General features: G+C 56.8%; 1 protein-coding gene across 1 annotated transcript in view; it reads left to right on the top strand.

Moving 5' to 3' along the window:
* The window catches only part of RNF169 (ring finger protein 169), an 82,998-nt gene extending 76,099 nt beyond the window's left edge, over positions 1-6,899 (top strand). Inside the window, exons 5-7 of the mRNA XM_039914725.1 lie at positions 1,835-1,934; positions 3,160-3,629; positions 3,738-6,899. Of these exons, the coding sequence (XP_039770659.1) occupies positions 1,835-1,934; positions 3,160-3,629; positions 3,738-4,266 (1,099 nt within the window). The 3' untranslated portion in view covers positions 4,267-6,899. The remainder of the gene's footprint in view (positions 1-1,834; positions 1,935-3,159; positions 3,630-3,737) is intronic.
* The last annotated feature ends 9,054 nt before the right edge of the window (positions 6,900-15,953 follow it).

Below are 15,953 nucleotides of genomic sequence, written 5' to 3'. Positions count from 1 at the left end.
CGGTGATTTTATTGGTGAGGAGGATGGGGTCGAGACCTGACAGCGATATGAAAATGGGAAGGAACGACTCGTGCCACAGCCTGTTGCGGGCAGGGAACTTGTCTGCCCTTTCTGTCGTATTGTACTCACTCAAGCGCTTAGTACATTGCTCGGCACATGGTGAGCGTTCAATAAATCCCATTGATTGACTGATGGCGCCCTCCAGAGGACGGCTGGAGTCTGGGCTGCGGGGTGGAGCTTCGGTTCGGAGTTCTTCCGCGATCCCACAGACCGGTTTCTGCCGCTGGTGTCGTTCCAAAGGAGGGAAGGAGCCTCAGTCGTAGCTGGTAAGATAGTCAACCACGAAACGGGGGTTTATTGAGTGCTCGCTGTGCGCCCGGCATTCGTTCATTTGATCGTATTTATTGAGCACTTACTGCGTGCGGAGCACTGTATAAGCGCTTGGGAGAGCGCAGTACAACAGAGTCAGGAGGCAGCATCCCAGTGGCTGGCCTAGATGGCAGAGCACAGGGACTTGGGAGTCAAGAGACCTGGGTTCTCATCCCAGCTCTGCCTCCTGACTTGTCCTCTCTGTTCAGGCCATGTTTCCCGATTCCTCCAGTGGTTGCCCACCCGCCTCCACATCGAACAGAAACTCCTCACCGTCGGCTTTAAAGCAGTCACTTTCCTCCCTCCTACCTCACCTCGCTGCTCTCTTACTGCAACCTCAGCCTGCACACGTCGCCCCCCAATGCCAACCTTCTCACTGGGCCTCCATCTCGTCGCTGTAGCCGCCGACCTCCCGCCCACGTCCCGCCGCTGGCCTGGAGCACCCTTCCTCCTTATATGTGACAGAAAATGACTCTCCCCACCGTCAAAGCCTTATTAAGGGCCCATCTCCTCCAAGAGGCCTTCCCTGACTAAGCCCTCCTCTCCTCTTCTCCCACTCCCTTCTGCGTAGCCCTGACTTGCTCCCTTTATGCATCCCCCGCTTCCAGCCCCACAGCACTTATGTACACATTCATAATTTATTTATATTAATGTCCGTCTCCCCCTCTAGACTTTGAGCTCAATGTGGGCAGGAACTATGTTGTTATTATGTTGTCCTCTCCCAAGCACTTAGTACAGTGTTCTGCATACAGTAAACCCTCAATAAATACTACTGGCTGACTGACTCTGTGCTTCAGTGGCCTCACCGATAAGGTGGGGATAAGATAAGCATGAAGTGTAGGGGGGGGGGTAGAGTCCGGACCTGTGACTGATATGATCGTGGGTTCTAATCCCGGCTCTGCCACTTGTCTGCTTTGTGACCTTAGGAAAGTCACTTCACTTCTCCATGCCTCAGTTACCTCATCTGTAAAATGGGGATCAAGACTGAGCCCTATGTGGGACAGGGACGGTGACCAACCCAATTATCCTGTATCTACCCCGGTGCTTAGACCAGTGCCTCGCACATAGTAAGTGCTTAAAAATACCGTAATTATCATGATTATCATTGTTATAATTACCAAGGATCTAGTCCTGAAGGACCACTTATGGTCCCGTCTCTACTCACTCTCCGGGGTTGTTGCCCACTCATTCACCGGTTGGCGGCAATGGCCGGCCAGTCTGCCAGTCACTCGTATTTACTGAGCATTTACCGTGTGCAGAGCAAGGTACTAAGCGCTTGGAAGAGCACAAGAAAACACCTCTCTGTACTCTGAATTTACCGGTCATTTATCTGAACCGGGAACGGTAAGTGCCGGAACGCTTTTTAATGTTTACCTGTTTTGTCCCCCCACCCCCCCACCAGTTTTCCAGGCGGTAAAATCTAACGGTGCCTTTTGTCGCTTGCTTTTTTTATCTCTCTGATTAGGAACCTCCATTCCAAAATGGAGAGGAGTCAGAGTTGCAATGACACGGTTCCAGAGAGAGCAAAGAGTCGGCTGAAGCGTCCGCCCACCAACAAAACGAAGGTACTTCTCCCCCGAGAGATACCGAGAGAGGGGGCCCGCCGTCTGTCCGTAGCCATTCTCGGGGGCGGGGCGGGAGAGAGGGGAGAGCAGACGAGGGAGCAGTTCGCTATCCTCCAGCATTCCCGGATGAGACTTGGGAGTTTTTTCCTTTTCAAAGGCGGAGGATTTTAATAATGGGTGAAAGTTAAAAGTGGATCACAACTTATATGCCGGGACTTCAGGTGTTCCACAACTGTCAGACGAGGCTTTAGAGCAAGGGTGGGCGGTTATTTTGACCCAGAGACCACTTCCGGCTTTCCGTAAGTGTCCGCGAGTCACTAGTAAAGGGGAGGCGGAGGATTAGGCCACGAAAGTGTGACTTAGGGCCCCCCGACTTGCGGTGCGATGGGCAGTTACCCGGCGGATCCGCGACTACCGGGCGGGAGCCTCCTCGGACTGACGCGAGGGGTTCTTGGTCTCCCCGGCTCGCGGGGGTCTGGAGCGGTTCTGAACCTCTTCTGGTCCTGAGGGTCTCGGGAAAGCCAAGAAGTCCAGGGCCTCTCCCCGCAAGAATCACAGATTTGGGGATACTTGGGGTGATTATATAGGGCATCGGTTAAGCGCTTTACTCTGTGTCGAGCACCGTTCGAAGCGCCGGGGTAGATGAAAGGTAATCAGGTTGGACACGGTCCCCGTCCCACATGGGCCCACAGGGTTCTCGGCCAAGCCTCCCCCGATCCGTGAAATGGTGTCCCAACTCCCCCATCCCTAATTTATAAAGATAATGACTACTTACTTAGTAACGGCTCATAATATCACACTTATCGATTGATTGATCAGTGAGGTTGCCGCTGATAGGAGTAGTGTCTTCCAGGGGGTGGGAAGGGGCCCGTGATGCTGGAATACTTCTCCCCATGGATGCTCTTTCTCTCTATGTCTCTCCCTCCCCCCCCATCTCTTCCTCTCTCCCTCCTTTCCTCGCCTACTCCCTCTCCCTCTCTTTTCTCTACCCCCCTTTCCCTCCCTCTTCACCCCCCATCCTCCTCCCCCTCCTCATCTCCTTCCCACCCTCCTCTTCCATGCCCCCCCCCCCGCCGCCATCTTCCCTTTCCCTCCCTCTCTCTCGGCACCCAGTCGATACACTTTCCCACTCTCCGCCCTCCTTCGGATTTTTAGCGCCAGACGGTCTTTTGCGGTCCCAAGGCCGAGCTCGCTCCGGCTATAGGTTGCCCCGTCTCCCTTCCAGGTGACGTCGGCGACCCCGGGGTCCAACCCCCTGGCGGGGGTCCTGCTGTCCACCCAGAACAACCGCTGCCTCTCGGCTCCCGACCTGGCGGCCGAAAAGCGCCCGCCTCTGGGCTCGCTGTCGTCACTGTCCACCCTGCACAAGCCCGAGCGTTCGGTCAGCCCGGAGAGCAACGACAGCATCTCCGAGGAGCTCAACCATTTCAAGCCCATCGTCTGCTCCCCGTGCACCCCTCCCAAGCGGCTCCCCGACGGCCGGGTGCTCAGTCCCCTCATCATCAAGTCCACGCCCAGGAACCTCAGCCGGACCCTCCAGAAGCAGACCACCTACGAGGCCAGCCCCCGAATCCTCAAGAAGTGGGAGCAGATCTTTCAAGAGCGCCAGATCAAAAAGACCCTCTCCAAAGCCACCCTGACCTCCTCCCTGGCCCCCGAGCCGGGAGACGACCCCTCGGCCCCCGACGCCCCCCGGCCCGAACCCCCGGGGGGCCGCCTCTTCCCCGCCGCCGGCCAAGCCGGGGAGGGGAGGGGAAGCGCCGAGACCCCGCCGGGCCCCGGGCCCGCGGGGCCCCGGGCGAGGGCCGACGGACCGGCGGCGAGGAGCCGGGGGCCCGAGGCCCCGGGGCCGGACGGATCGGGCCCGGACCCCGGGATCCCCACCGCGAAGATGGCGGGGGTCGGCTCGGGCCCGCCCGAGAACGACCCGCCGGGCCCGGTCGTCAAGACCCCGGCCAAAAAGCAGGCGCCGGCCCTGAACCCCTTCGAGCTGCCCTTCCTGCCCAACGGGGCCCGCGAGGCCGGGGAGAGCCTGGGCGGCGAGGCCCTCTCCCTCCCCCCGCCCCCGCGCCGGGGCTGCAAGAGGCACTGTAAGACCAAGCACCTGGAGCAGAACGGCTCCCTGAAGAAACTGAGGCAGGCCTCCGGCGAGGCCCCGCCCCCCGGCGTGGACCGCAGGCTCCGCCAGGAGGAGGAAGACAGGCAGCTGGCCCTCCAGCTGCAGCGCCTCTACGACCACGAGCGCCGGACGATCAGCAGCAGCAGCAGCAGGCGGAAAGGGACCGCCGACCAGTACCTCCTACGACCCAAGAGCTCCACGGGGGCCAAGTAGCTCTTCGGGGGCCGCGGGGCCTCGTTTCTAGTGGACGCTAGGGTTGTCGGGTGATGCGCGGGAAGGACGGTGTTTCCTCTCTTTTTACAAAAAAAAAAAAAAACCCACAAAAAAAACCCGACAGAGAAAACATTCATCTTCAGCACCTCAGATCCGGTCCCGAGGAATCTGGTGCCGGGGCCTCCGGTTGGGCTGTCGCGGTAGAAAGGGACCCTCCCCGCCCCCACCTCCACCCCCGAGTCCAAATGGGTAAGAAGCGTTTCACATCCTAGGGAAAGCCCCTTCCTCCCCCACTCCCCCAGAGGGAGTTAGGGAAGGAGGGAGGGCCTAAGTGCCGAGGCCCTTCTTCGGGGGGCCGTCCCCGAGACCCCGAAGTCCAAGAGCGACCGCTGCTCCGAGACCCCCTAGAAATCGAAAGAGAAAATGTTTGGGGAGGACGCACCCCCCCCCCACCCAACACCCCAACCCCGTCAAGTTGCTAGCCTGTTCGTCTCTTCGGGCGGCCTAGCGGTTGAATGCCAAAAACCCGGCCAGCCCACAAAAATATCTTCTCCTCCCGTCATCCATCCGCCCTGGGCTCTCTGTTTTGCACATCGCGAATAGAAAAGGGAAAAAAATCAAACTGGCGTCGGTCCATCGTGACTTGCCCACAGTCACCCGATTTGAACCGTAGAAAGAAAGATAGAGACGTTCCGTGGGAGGCCTTTTTTTTAAAGAGGAAAAAAACCCAAAAACATCGAGCCGACTGCGCCCCGGAAGAAAGGTCGATGCTCTTTAGACCCCTGGCCCTTCTGGGGTTCGATCAGCACCGATTTCCCCTTCCTGGAGGCAGTAGCTACTCAGGCTGGCTAAGCAACGCAACTGGGGTTTTTCTTTCCCTAACCTCTCTCCGAGGCAGCTCTCGGTGCGGATTTTGAAGATCTGGTGTCAGGTGGTTCCCGAGTCAGTGTGTGCAAACCGGAGAGGGGCCGGCCGGTCTGGTAGCCGACCCCCAGGGTCCCGGGAAGCCCCCCGCCCCCTTTCCGGATAAAGCCACCGCTTTCTGCCCTTCGGGTATCTCTGGTCTTGCCGTCGCAAACGTCAGCATGTGTCCTTCCCCGTCCCGTCCCCCACCCCGTGACAACCAGAAATGCACTTTTCTCCCCCTTCTCCCCACGACACCTTTTTAAAGAATCCGGGAACGCTTTTTTGGTTGTTGCTGAATCTCGTTTGGGGAGCGGGGCGAAAAGAGATGAATATATTTTACTTGATAAATCTATATATTTTAAATATCTCCCCCAGTCAGCATTTTGGTGATTAAAAAAAAAAACAAAAATACGCCGTAGACGTGGCGACGGTCGTCGACCCCTCGGCCTCGGCCCGGCGCCCTGGGTTCACCTCGAGGATCCGGTTTAGGCTTAAGGAGCGGCGCGTGGATATCCCCGGGCTCTTCCTCACCTTGGGCGAGGCCGAGCAGCCTTTGTTCCCGAAGGAACTCCCAGTCTACCCGGCCGGTTCGGCCGGGAGGGGAGTTAGGAGGTTTGGAGACTCAACCGAGGATTCGTCTACATTTTAGAATAGTCTCGGTTGCCCTTAGGAGCCCAGGCCCGACGGGTTCCCTTACGGAACATCTTTCTCTCTCTCCCGGCTTTTCTGTGGGGAAGATTCTTCAGAGGCGAGTGGCTGTCCGGAACGCAGCTCCTTCCAAACACGAAGTGAAAGGTGAAGGCCGCTGAGTGGAAATGGAAGGGAACGTGTTTTCGGGGCGCCGGTGCGACCTGACTCGGTAGGGTTTTCTGATCCTCGTGAGTAGGTGTCTTTCGGAGGGTTCTTTTTAATTATTTTTAGGTGGAAAAAAAGGGACGTCCGGGTAACGTGGAGCCATCTCGGATTGGCCTCAGCCCCTCCCGGTGGGATGACTTGCTGATTGTAGATACCGGCAAAGGAGGCCTCGGGGCAGCTTGGCGTGGCCTCGAATAAGCCGGCGCTTTCGGTCTTGCTTGGGGCCCGACTCCCCTCCCATCTTGTCCCATCTCGGAGTCTGTCGCGGACTCCTGTCGGCAGCTGGACGTTTTAGTATTTTTTGGCGGAGGGATGAGGCCTTGGTTTCAGGAGCCAAAGTTCCCTGCCCGTCCCTTCTGAAAACGGGCCCCAGAGGGGAAATGCCCTCCAGCTCGGGGAGCCTCGTAACGTAGCGTCGTAGCCAAAAGACTCGACCGGGAAGCCATCCCCTCGTCGCGCCGGTGGAGTCGGTGGCGAAAGATGTGCTGCTAAAGTCTCTGAATGTATCCGCGGGCTGACGGTTTCGGGCGGGGGGCCGCCCTGGGGGAAGAAGGTCCGTTTATTTCTCGGGAGCCAACTCGGTGGGTGTCCGGCAGGGACGCGTGCCTATTTCCTAAGTGCTTTTTCTGGTAAAGAGTCTGCTTTCCCTTTCCACCCCAGCTGGAAACCCCCATTGCTGACCCCCCGCCACCTCCCCCGGGCACGGTTTTCCGGCCACGCCCCCGGCCCAGGCCGGTCAAAACGCCGACTGGATCGAGCTGCTCGGGGTCAAGAACGGCCCTCTCCGTTGGCCGCCGCTCCGGGTTTAGTGACCTTCGAGGTGACTGCAGAAGCAGCGTGGCCTAGTAGAGCAGAGGCTTAGGGGTCGAGGACCTGGGTTCCGGTCCCGGCTCCGGCGCCTGTCTGCCGTGTGTGACCTCGGGCGAGTCGCTTCGCTTCTCTGGGCCTCAGGTACCTCATCTGGAAAACGGGGGTTAAAGACCTGGAGCCCTATGTGGGACGGGGACTGCGTCCGACCTGATCGGCTTGTATCTACCCCGGCGCTTAGCACGGTGCCCGACACAGATTAAGCGTTTAGCGGGGAAATAGGAAAAGAAAGAAAACCTGCAGATCCGTTCATCCGGAAACCTCACTTCAGCCAGCGGCGTTCTCCGCGGGCCTCCCGAGAAGCGACGACACGGAGATTTGAGTTTCGCTACGGTGGTTCCTTGGCCAACTGGCAGGTGGAGGTGCTGAACGGCAGCACCGGGAGATGGTTTGGGTCAGTGAGGGGGACGTCAATCGATTGTTTTCCTTGAGCACTCACCGTGGGCAGAGCACCGTACTAAGCGCTTGGGAGAATATAAAACCGTAGTGCCGACCCGATCCCCTCCTTTGGGGAACTTGCTTCTAGAGAAGAAGTAAGAGGCCGGTGACCCCTAAACTCGATCGGCGTTTCCGTTTATCCCTCCCCGGTTCCCCCAGATGATGAAGAGTTGGTGGTGATTACGAATCTTTGTCCTTCAAGGGGTTAGAAGATCTCGATTTGCCAAAGGAGAGGGTGGTTTAATTTTGTTTTTTTTAAGGTATGCATTAAGCACTTACTACGTGCCAGGGACTGCACCGAGCGCCGGCGTAGGTACGGATTGATGAGGTCGGACACGGTCGGTGTCCCACGTGGGGCTCGCGGTCGTTAGCCCCAGTTTACAGATGAGGTGACCGAGGCCCAGCGAAGTGACTTGCCCCAGGTCACGCAACAGAACCGTGGCAGAGCGGGGATTAGAACCCAGGTCCTTCGGACTCCCAGGCCCCGGGCTCCATCCGCGAGGCCGCGCCGCTTCTCCCCTCTTGAAACTCATCCCCCGAGCCCTCCCTGATCATGGACAAGATGGACCAAAATTCCCTCCACTCCCCCCTGTCCTCCCCCCCCCCCCACCCAGCGTGGAACAACCAAAACCACTCTAGCTGTCGGGGGAGCGGTTGAAACGGTTCGTAGGATTTCTGGCGGGGAGAGCCAGAGGAGCGGGCCGAAGGGTTTGGTAACCGACGGTCGATTCTGCCAAAGATGACTCTTGTTGAAACACAAAAATGGAGGGGAAGCCTCTGAGGCCAGGTCTCCCCCGAGCACATCCCGACGCGGGCCCGCCGTCTCGGCTCTCCCTCCCCGCGGGGATTAGTGGAGAAGAGCCGCTGGGGAAGCGTCCCTCTGGCTTTTGAGCCCTCGGGCCCCCCTCGGCATCCCGTTCCGGGAACCGGTCCGCCGGGCCCGGCGTTTTCGTCGGCTTCCTCTCGTTTTCGAGGGGAAGGGAGACGAAAGGGGCCGCCGGGCCCGGGCTCCCGCCGACTTCTGGAGAGGGACGGGGGCGGGTCCCAAGCAGGTCACGCGGGCGGCGGTCCGCCCGGCCCGGCCCGTTCCCCGGGAGGCGGCGGCGGGACCCCCGGGAGACCGCAGCCCGGGCTCTCGGTCGGGTCTATAAGTTTGCATCAAACTTTATTTTTCTCCCCCCACGTCTCTTGAAAAACACTGCAGCGCATAAAATAACAGGTAGAGAATAGATATTCACTATGCAAAAGAAAGAAAATTCTTTTAACTAATGACAACTAATGGATTTTATGTATGCCTGTTTACTATCGACTGTTTAAACAAATATAGATGTTGCTTCGGTTTGGTTTTTGGGGGTTTTTTTTCGGAATATGCGGAAAGCCAGTTGTGTGTTTATTTGGCTGGAAGCTCCGCGAGCCGCACCGGGACGGGAAAGAAATCGGGGGGCGTCAGGGGAGGGAATTTGGGGGGAAAGACAGAAAGAACCCCTACCCTGTCCGCTGGTGCTGGGGAGGGGTGGGCCGGGGCAATAATAATAATCTTGGTATTTGTTAAGCGCTTACTATGTGCAGAGCACTGTTCTAAGCGCTGGGGTAGATACAGGGTCATCACGTTGTCCCACGTGAGGCTCACAGTTAATCCCTATTTTCCAGATGAGGTTACTGAGGCCCAGAGAAGTGAAGCGACTTGCCCACGGTCACATAGCTGACAAATGGCAGAGCCGGGATTAGAACCCATGACCTCTGACTCCCAAACCCGGGCTCTTTCCACTGAGCCACGCTGCTGCTCTAATGACTGTGGTACTTAAGCCTTTACTGTGTGCCAAGCACTGTTCTAAGCACTAGGGTAGATACAAGGTAATCAGATTGTCCCACGTGGGGCTCACGGTCTCAGTCCCCATTTTACAGATGAGATAACTGAGGCACAGAGCAGTGAAGTGACTTGCCCACGGTCGCATAGCAGACCGGTGGCAAAACCGGGATTAGAACCCATGACCTGTGACTCCCAAGCCCGGGCTCTTGCCACTAGGCCGTGCTGGTCCAAAGAGATAATCGTTCCGCCCGATCCATCGATAGTATTTATTGAGCACTTACCGTGTGCAGAGCACTGTACTAAGCGCTGGAGAAAGTTCCGGAGTCTGTAGGACACGATCCTTGCCCCCACAGAATTTGCAGTCCTCCGCGGTCCGTTGTTTCCGAGACCGCGACCAGTGGGGAGGGGAGAAGACCGAGGAACTAATTAGGCTGAAGAGTGCTGTACTCAATCAGTGGTATACTGCGTGCAGAGCGCTGTACCGAGCACTTAGGAACGTACGGTAGAATCGGTAAATGCTTTTCCTGCCCACAGTGAGCTTACAGCCAATCAGTGGTATTTATGGAGCGCTGACCCTACTCAGAGCAGCAGCGTGGCTCAGTGGAAGGAGGACGCACGGGCTTTGGAGTCAGAGGTCATGAGTTCGAATCCCAGCTCTGCCACTTGTCAGCTGTGTGACTGTGGGCGAGTCGCTTCACTTCTCTGGGCCTCAGTTCCCTCATCTGGAAAACGGGGATGAAGACCGTGAGCCCCACGTGGGACAACCTGATTCCCCTATGTCTACCCCAGCGCATAGAACAGTGCTCTGCACATAGTAAGCGCTTAACAAACACCAACATTATCATTATTATTATTCTAAAACCACTTGGGATTACAATACAACAGTAGAACAGAGTTGGTAGACACATTCCCTGCCGAACTTACAGTCCAGGTGGAATGTCTATTATAATAATAATGATGGTATTTATTAAGTGCTTACTATGTGCCAAGCACTGTTCTAAGCACTGGGGGAGATACAGGGTAATGAGGTTATCCCGTGTGGGGCTCCCAGTCTTAACCCCCATTTTACAGACGAGGGAGCCGAGGCACAGAGAAGTGAAGTGACTGGCCCGGGGTCACACAGCAGACACGGGGCGGAGCCGGGATTAGAACCCACGACCTCTGACTGGAGCCCGGGCTCTTGCCGCTAAGGATCGGGGAAAGGAGGTAGGGGTCGGAGTGTGGACCAGATTGTTTCTGTGCCTTTCTCGCCCACCCCACCACGCCCCGCCCGGCCCCCCCACTTCCTCCCCGAGATGCCGTCCCGTGGCAGCCCCCCTCCCCATGGCCGTCCCCGCCTTGGAAACTCATCCCCGTCCCCAACCGATTGGCAGTGATGGTAGCACGGCGCTCCCCCTTCCCCAGGTGGTATTTATGGCGCGCCCACTCGGCGCGGCGCGCCGTACCGACCGCTCGTCGACGGGAACGGAGGGGTTCGCGCGAGAAACCCCCCCGGGGGTCAGCCTGGCCGCAGGGTGAACGCCGGCCGCCCTCTCAACCGCTCCGGCTCCTTTAGCGGACTCTCCCGGGCACTTAGTACGGTGCCCCGTGCGTAGGAAGCGCTCAGCAAATACCACGGGCTGATGGACTTCTCTGACCCGACACCCCTAAGGGCTTCGCAAGCCAGGCTCGCGGCCCAGGGAGCCGGTGGGGGAGGACGTAGGCTCTGCCCGCTTAAGGAGCGGCTGGGGTGGAGTCCTACGTGGGGGGATGATGATGACACAAATGATGGCATTTATTGAGTGCTTCCCACCCTGCCAAGCACCGTAGTAAGCACTGGGATAGCGACAGGTAATCAAGGTGGACACAGTCCCCTTCCCACTTGGGATTCACGGTCTAGGTGGGAGTAGGATTTAACCCTCATCCGAGCCGGTCGTATTTACCGAGATCTTACTGTGTGCAGAGCGCTGTCCTAAGCGCTCGGGAGGGTCCAGTCGAACGTTACGGCAGGTACGCTCCCTGCCCGCGAGGAGCTGACAGAGGAGGAAATTGAGGCCCAGGGGAATTAAGAGACTTGCCCAAGGTCTCACGGCAGACGAGTTCATTAAATCGTATTCATGGAGCACTTACTGTGTGCAGAGCACCGAACTGAGCGCTTGGGAGAGTACAGTCTAACAGTGCAACCGACACATTGCCCACACTGAGCTTACAGATGAGGAAAACGGAGGTCCAGAGGAATTGAGGGATTTGCCCAACGCCTCAGCAGACGAGTTTGTTCAGTCTTATTTACTCAGCGCTTACCGTGGGCAGAGCACTGTACTAAGCGCTTGAGAGAGTACGACGCGACAATAAACAGACACGTTCCCTCACCGCAACGAGGCGGGATTTAGAACCCAGGTCCTCTGACTCCCAGGCCCGTGCTCTTTCCACTAGGCCACACTGCTCCTCTGGTTTCCACAGTCCCTCCTTAGGGGACAAGGCGGGCCGGCGAGACTCTCTCCCGGGCCGCCGCTGCCCAGAACGGTGAGTTTCGACTCGCGGCAGACGGCCCGCCGCTCGCTAGCCGCCGGCCGAGCCGGGAATGGAACGGACGGGCCTCCGCTCGACTCTCCCTCCCGTAGCCGAGACCGGTAGGGGACTGGAAACTCTCCTGGTGCCACCCTGAGAGGAGTCTCTAACGCTATTACAAAGGTATTTGTTAAGTGAATGAATGAATGTTGGTATTTAAGCGCTTCCTATGTGCAGAGCACTGTTCTAAGCGCCGGGGGAGATACAGGCTCACGGTCTTCATCCCCATTTTCCAGATGAGGGAACTGAGGCCCAGAGAAGTGAAGTGACTCGCCCACAGTCACACAGCTGACAAGTGGCGGAGCAGGGATTCGAACCCATGACCTCTGACTCCCAAGCCCGGGCTCTTTCCACTGAGCCACGCTGCTTCTTACTATGCGTCAAGCACGCTTCTAAGCTCCGGGGTAATCAGGTCGGACGCAGTCCCTGTCCCGCATGGGGCTCCCAGCCCAAGGGGAGGAGAAGGCGTATTGAATCCCCGATTTCAGATGAGGAAGGTGAGGCACGGAGAATAATCATAATAATAATTGTGGTATTCGTTAAGCGCTTACTGTTGTGTCAAGCACCGCTCTCAGCGCTGGGATAGATCCAAGCTGATCGGGTTGGACGCGATCCCCGCCCCACATGGGGCTCAGAGTCTTAATCCCCATTTTACGGAGGAGGGAACTGAGGCACAGAGAGGTCCAGTGACCTGCCTGAGTTCCCACAGCCCTAGGCCCCGAGGTAGATCAGGTTGGAACAGTCCCGGTCTCATCTGGGACTCACAGTCTAAGCGAGAGCAGGATTTAATCCCCATTTTCCGGATGAGGAACCTGAGGCAGAGAGCCATCAAGTGACTTGCTCGAGGTCACACAGCAAGCGGACCACCGGTAGAGCCAGGACTAGAAATCCAGGTCTCTGACACCTAGGTCCATGCGCTTGTCCGACCCCATTTGCTTAGAACCGTCCCGGCGCTTCATTCGGTAGTATTCATCGAGCGCTTACTATGTGCCGAGCACCGTACTAAGCGTTTAGCACTGTACTCTACAGTGCCCGGCACATAGTAAGTGCTTAACGGATATCGCAACTATTATTTCCACTACAGCGGGTCGCTTCTCGATAAGGCTTGGGGCCCCGGGCAGCTATCGAGGCCTTGCCTGACACTGGTAGGAGGGAGGGGAGATTGTCGGGCACATCGAGCGCTTAGTACAGTGCTCTGCACATAGCGAGTGCTCGACAGATGCTATAAATGGCCTGGGGCATGCCTGGGGCCATCTGCTGTTTCGTCTGGATGCCCAGACTTGGATGAGGGAGGTTGGGACAGCAACCCCCGTCTTCTACCCTCCCTCTCCCTCCTCCTCTTCCTCCTCCTCCTCCTCCTCTTCCTCCTCTTCTCCCTCCTCCTCTTCCTCCTCTTCTCCCTCCTCCTCCTCCTCTTCCTCCTCTTCTCCCTCCTCCTCTTCCTCCTCTTCCTCCTCTTCTCCCTCCTCCTCTTCTCCCTCCTCCTCTTCCTCTTCTCCCTCCTCCTCTTCCTCCTCCTCCTCCTCCTTTTCCTCCTCTTCTCCCTCCTCCTCCCCCTCCCCACCGAGAGAAAATAAAAGTACTACTGAGAGCTAAAGAACCCTAACTGCTCCAGGTAATGCTCACTCTTCTCCCTGTCTTGGTAGCCTTGCGGATCAGCAGAAATAATGACCCAGCTCCATCAATCGGGGTATTTACAGAGCGCTTACTGTGTGCAGAGCGCTGTAGTAAGCACTTAGGGAGGGCTTTCCCAGCCCGCCCTCCCCCTCGAGACAGGACGTTGGATGAAATCGGCAGTTTTTACCATCAGCCTGACCTAAAAAGGCAGCGTGGCTTAGCGGTAAGAGCCCGGGCTTGGGAGTTAGAGGTTGTGGGTTCTAATCCCGGCTCTGCCACTTATCAGCTGGGTGACTTTGGGCAAGTCACTTCTCTGTGCCTCAGTTCCCTCATCTGTAAAATGTGAATTAAGACTGTGAGCCCCACATGGGGCAACCTGATCGTCTTGCCCAGCGCTTAGAACAGTGCCTGGCACATAGTTTTGGGTTTTTTGTTTTTTTCTGAAGCAGTGTGGCTTGGGAGTCAGAGGTTGTGGGTTCTAATCCCGCCTCCGCCACTTGTCAGCTGGGTGACTTCGGGCGAGTCACTTCGCTTCTCTGTGCCTCGATCGCCTCGTCTGTCAAATGGGGATTAAGACTGTGAGCCCCACGTGGGACAACCTGATGACCTTGTATCAACCCCAGCGCTTCAAACAATGCTTGGCACATAATAAGCGCTTAACAAACACCATCATCATTGTTATAAAACGTTTCTCGATTTAAGCAGGCGGCTAGTGCCAGCTTGCTCATCCGTTAGAGGGAAAGGAAATGGGCCCCGGTGACCCGCTCCCAGATGAGATTCCTCCCGTCGGTGCCGCCCTGCCCCCGTTTTGACCTTGTTTCCTGGTGTCCGAGCACGTCGACCTGCGGTAGAGGTCGGGGTGCTCAGCCTGGAGATCTCAGCCCGCCGGCCCGTCCGGAGAGCTGTCGTGGAACTGGAATTACAGAAGGAGAACCCCTGCTGCAGACGTCTGCCCCACGGGAAACTGGCCGGTCCATCAGTCGGTGAGTCGATCGTATTTACAGAGCGCTTACTGTGTGCGGATAATAATGATTACTATGGTTAAGCGCTTACTATGTTCATTCAATAGTATTTATTGAGTGCTTGCTATGTGCGAGCACTGTACTAAGCGCTTGGAATGTACTATGTGCCGGGCACTGCACTACGAGCCGGGGTGGATCCGAGCAAATGGGGTCGGACACAGTCCCTGTCCCACGTGGGGCTGAGAGTCTCAATCCTCATTTTACGGAGGAGGTAACTGAGGCCCAGAGAAGTGAAGTGACTTGCCCGACGTTCATACAGCAGGCAAGTGGCAGAGCGGGGGTTAGAACCCGTGACCTTCTGTCTGCCGGGCCCGGGCTGTAGCCACTGGGCCACGCAGAACAGTGGACTAAGCGCTCGGGAGCGTCAAATAGAGCAATATAACAGACACATTCCGTGCTCACGACGAGTCGATCCACGGACGGGGGCGAGGGGAGTTGGGACCGGCTCCGGGAGCCGAGGCCGGTCGCAGGGCGTTAGAAGGAACGTCCCTAGCCACAGAGATGGCCGCCCCGACCCATCACCGGGTCCGTTCCTCCTGGTGTCTGGGTTCCCCTGCCGGGGACGGGATCACAGGCTGACCCAGTGCTGGTGGTACCTGTAGTCTTAATAATTATTATTATTAAAGAGCCCGGGCTTGGGAATCAGAGGTCATGGGTTTGAATCCCGGATCTGCCACTTGTCAGCTGGGTGACTCTGGGCAAGTCGCTTTACCTCTCTGCACCTCAGTGACCTCATCTGTAAAATGGGGATGAAGACTGTGAGCCTCACATGGGACCTGATGACCCTGTATCTGCCCCAGGGCTTAGAACAGTGCTCTGCACATGGTAAGCACTTAACAAATACCAACATTATTATTATTATTATTATTAATAATGGTATTTGTTAAGCACTTACTATGTGCCAGTCACTGTTGGAAGCTCTGCGATGGAAACAAGCAAATCGCGTTGGACACAGTCCCTGTCCTGCGTGGGGCTGCTCACAGCCTCGATTCCTATTTTACAGATGAGGGAACTGAGGCACAGAGAAATTAAGTGATCTGCGCAAGGTCACACAGCAGACAAGTGGTGGAGTCGGGATAAGAACCCATCCCCTTCTGATTCCGAGGCCCTTGCTGTATCCACTACACCACGCTGCCTCTCTAGTCTTATGCTGAGGCTTCGGAAACGGGGGCAGAATTTAAGAATGGTACTCTCCCAAGCGCTTAGTGCAGGACTTTGCATACAATATTATTATTATTAAGTGCCATCAAGTCATTTCCAATTCACAGCGACTCCATGGATCTTCTTCCTCCAGAACGTCCCGTCGTCTGCCGTAATCCGCAACCTTTCTAGCGGTTCTTCCGTTATCATTAGGGTGTCTGTCCGTCTAGCTGTCGGTCTGCCTCTTCCTCATTTTCCCTGGACTCTTCCTAGTCTTCTCCAGAGAATCTCCTGATTGTGTCCAAAATATGCAAATCAAGTCAAATCATTTGGCCTTCCAGAAACCACTTTGGTTTAATTTGCTCCAAAATCCATTTGTTTGCTTTTCGGGCAATCCAAGGTATTCACAAAAGCCTTCTCCGACACCACATTTCACTCTGTGCACGGTAAGCGCGCGGTAAATACGATCGAATGAAGGAGCGGAT

This window comes from Ornithorhynchus anatinus, chromosome 2 (assembly GCF_004115215.2).
Source record: "Ornithorhynchus anatinus isolate Pmale09 chromosome 2, mOrnAna1.pri.v4, whole genome shotgun sequence".
Classification (NCBI taxonomy): Eukaryota; Metazoa; Chordata; class Mammalia; order Monotremata; family Ornithorhynchidae; genus Ornithorhynchus; species Ornithorhynchus anatinus.
Note: the sequence above shows the minus strand (reverse complement) of the source record. Positions and strands in the feature narration are given on the sequence as shown.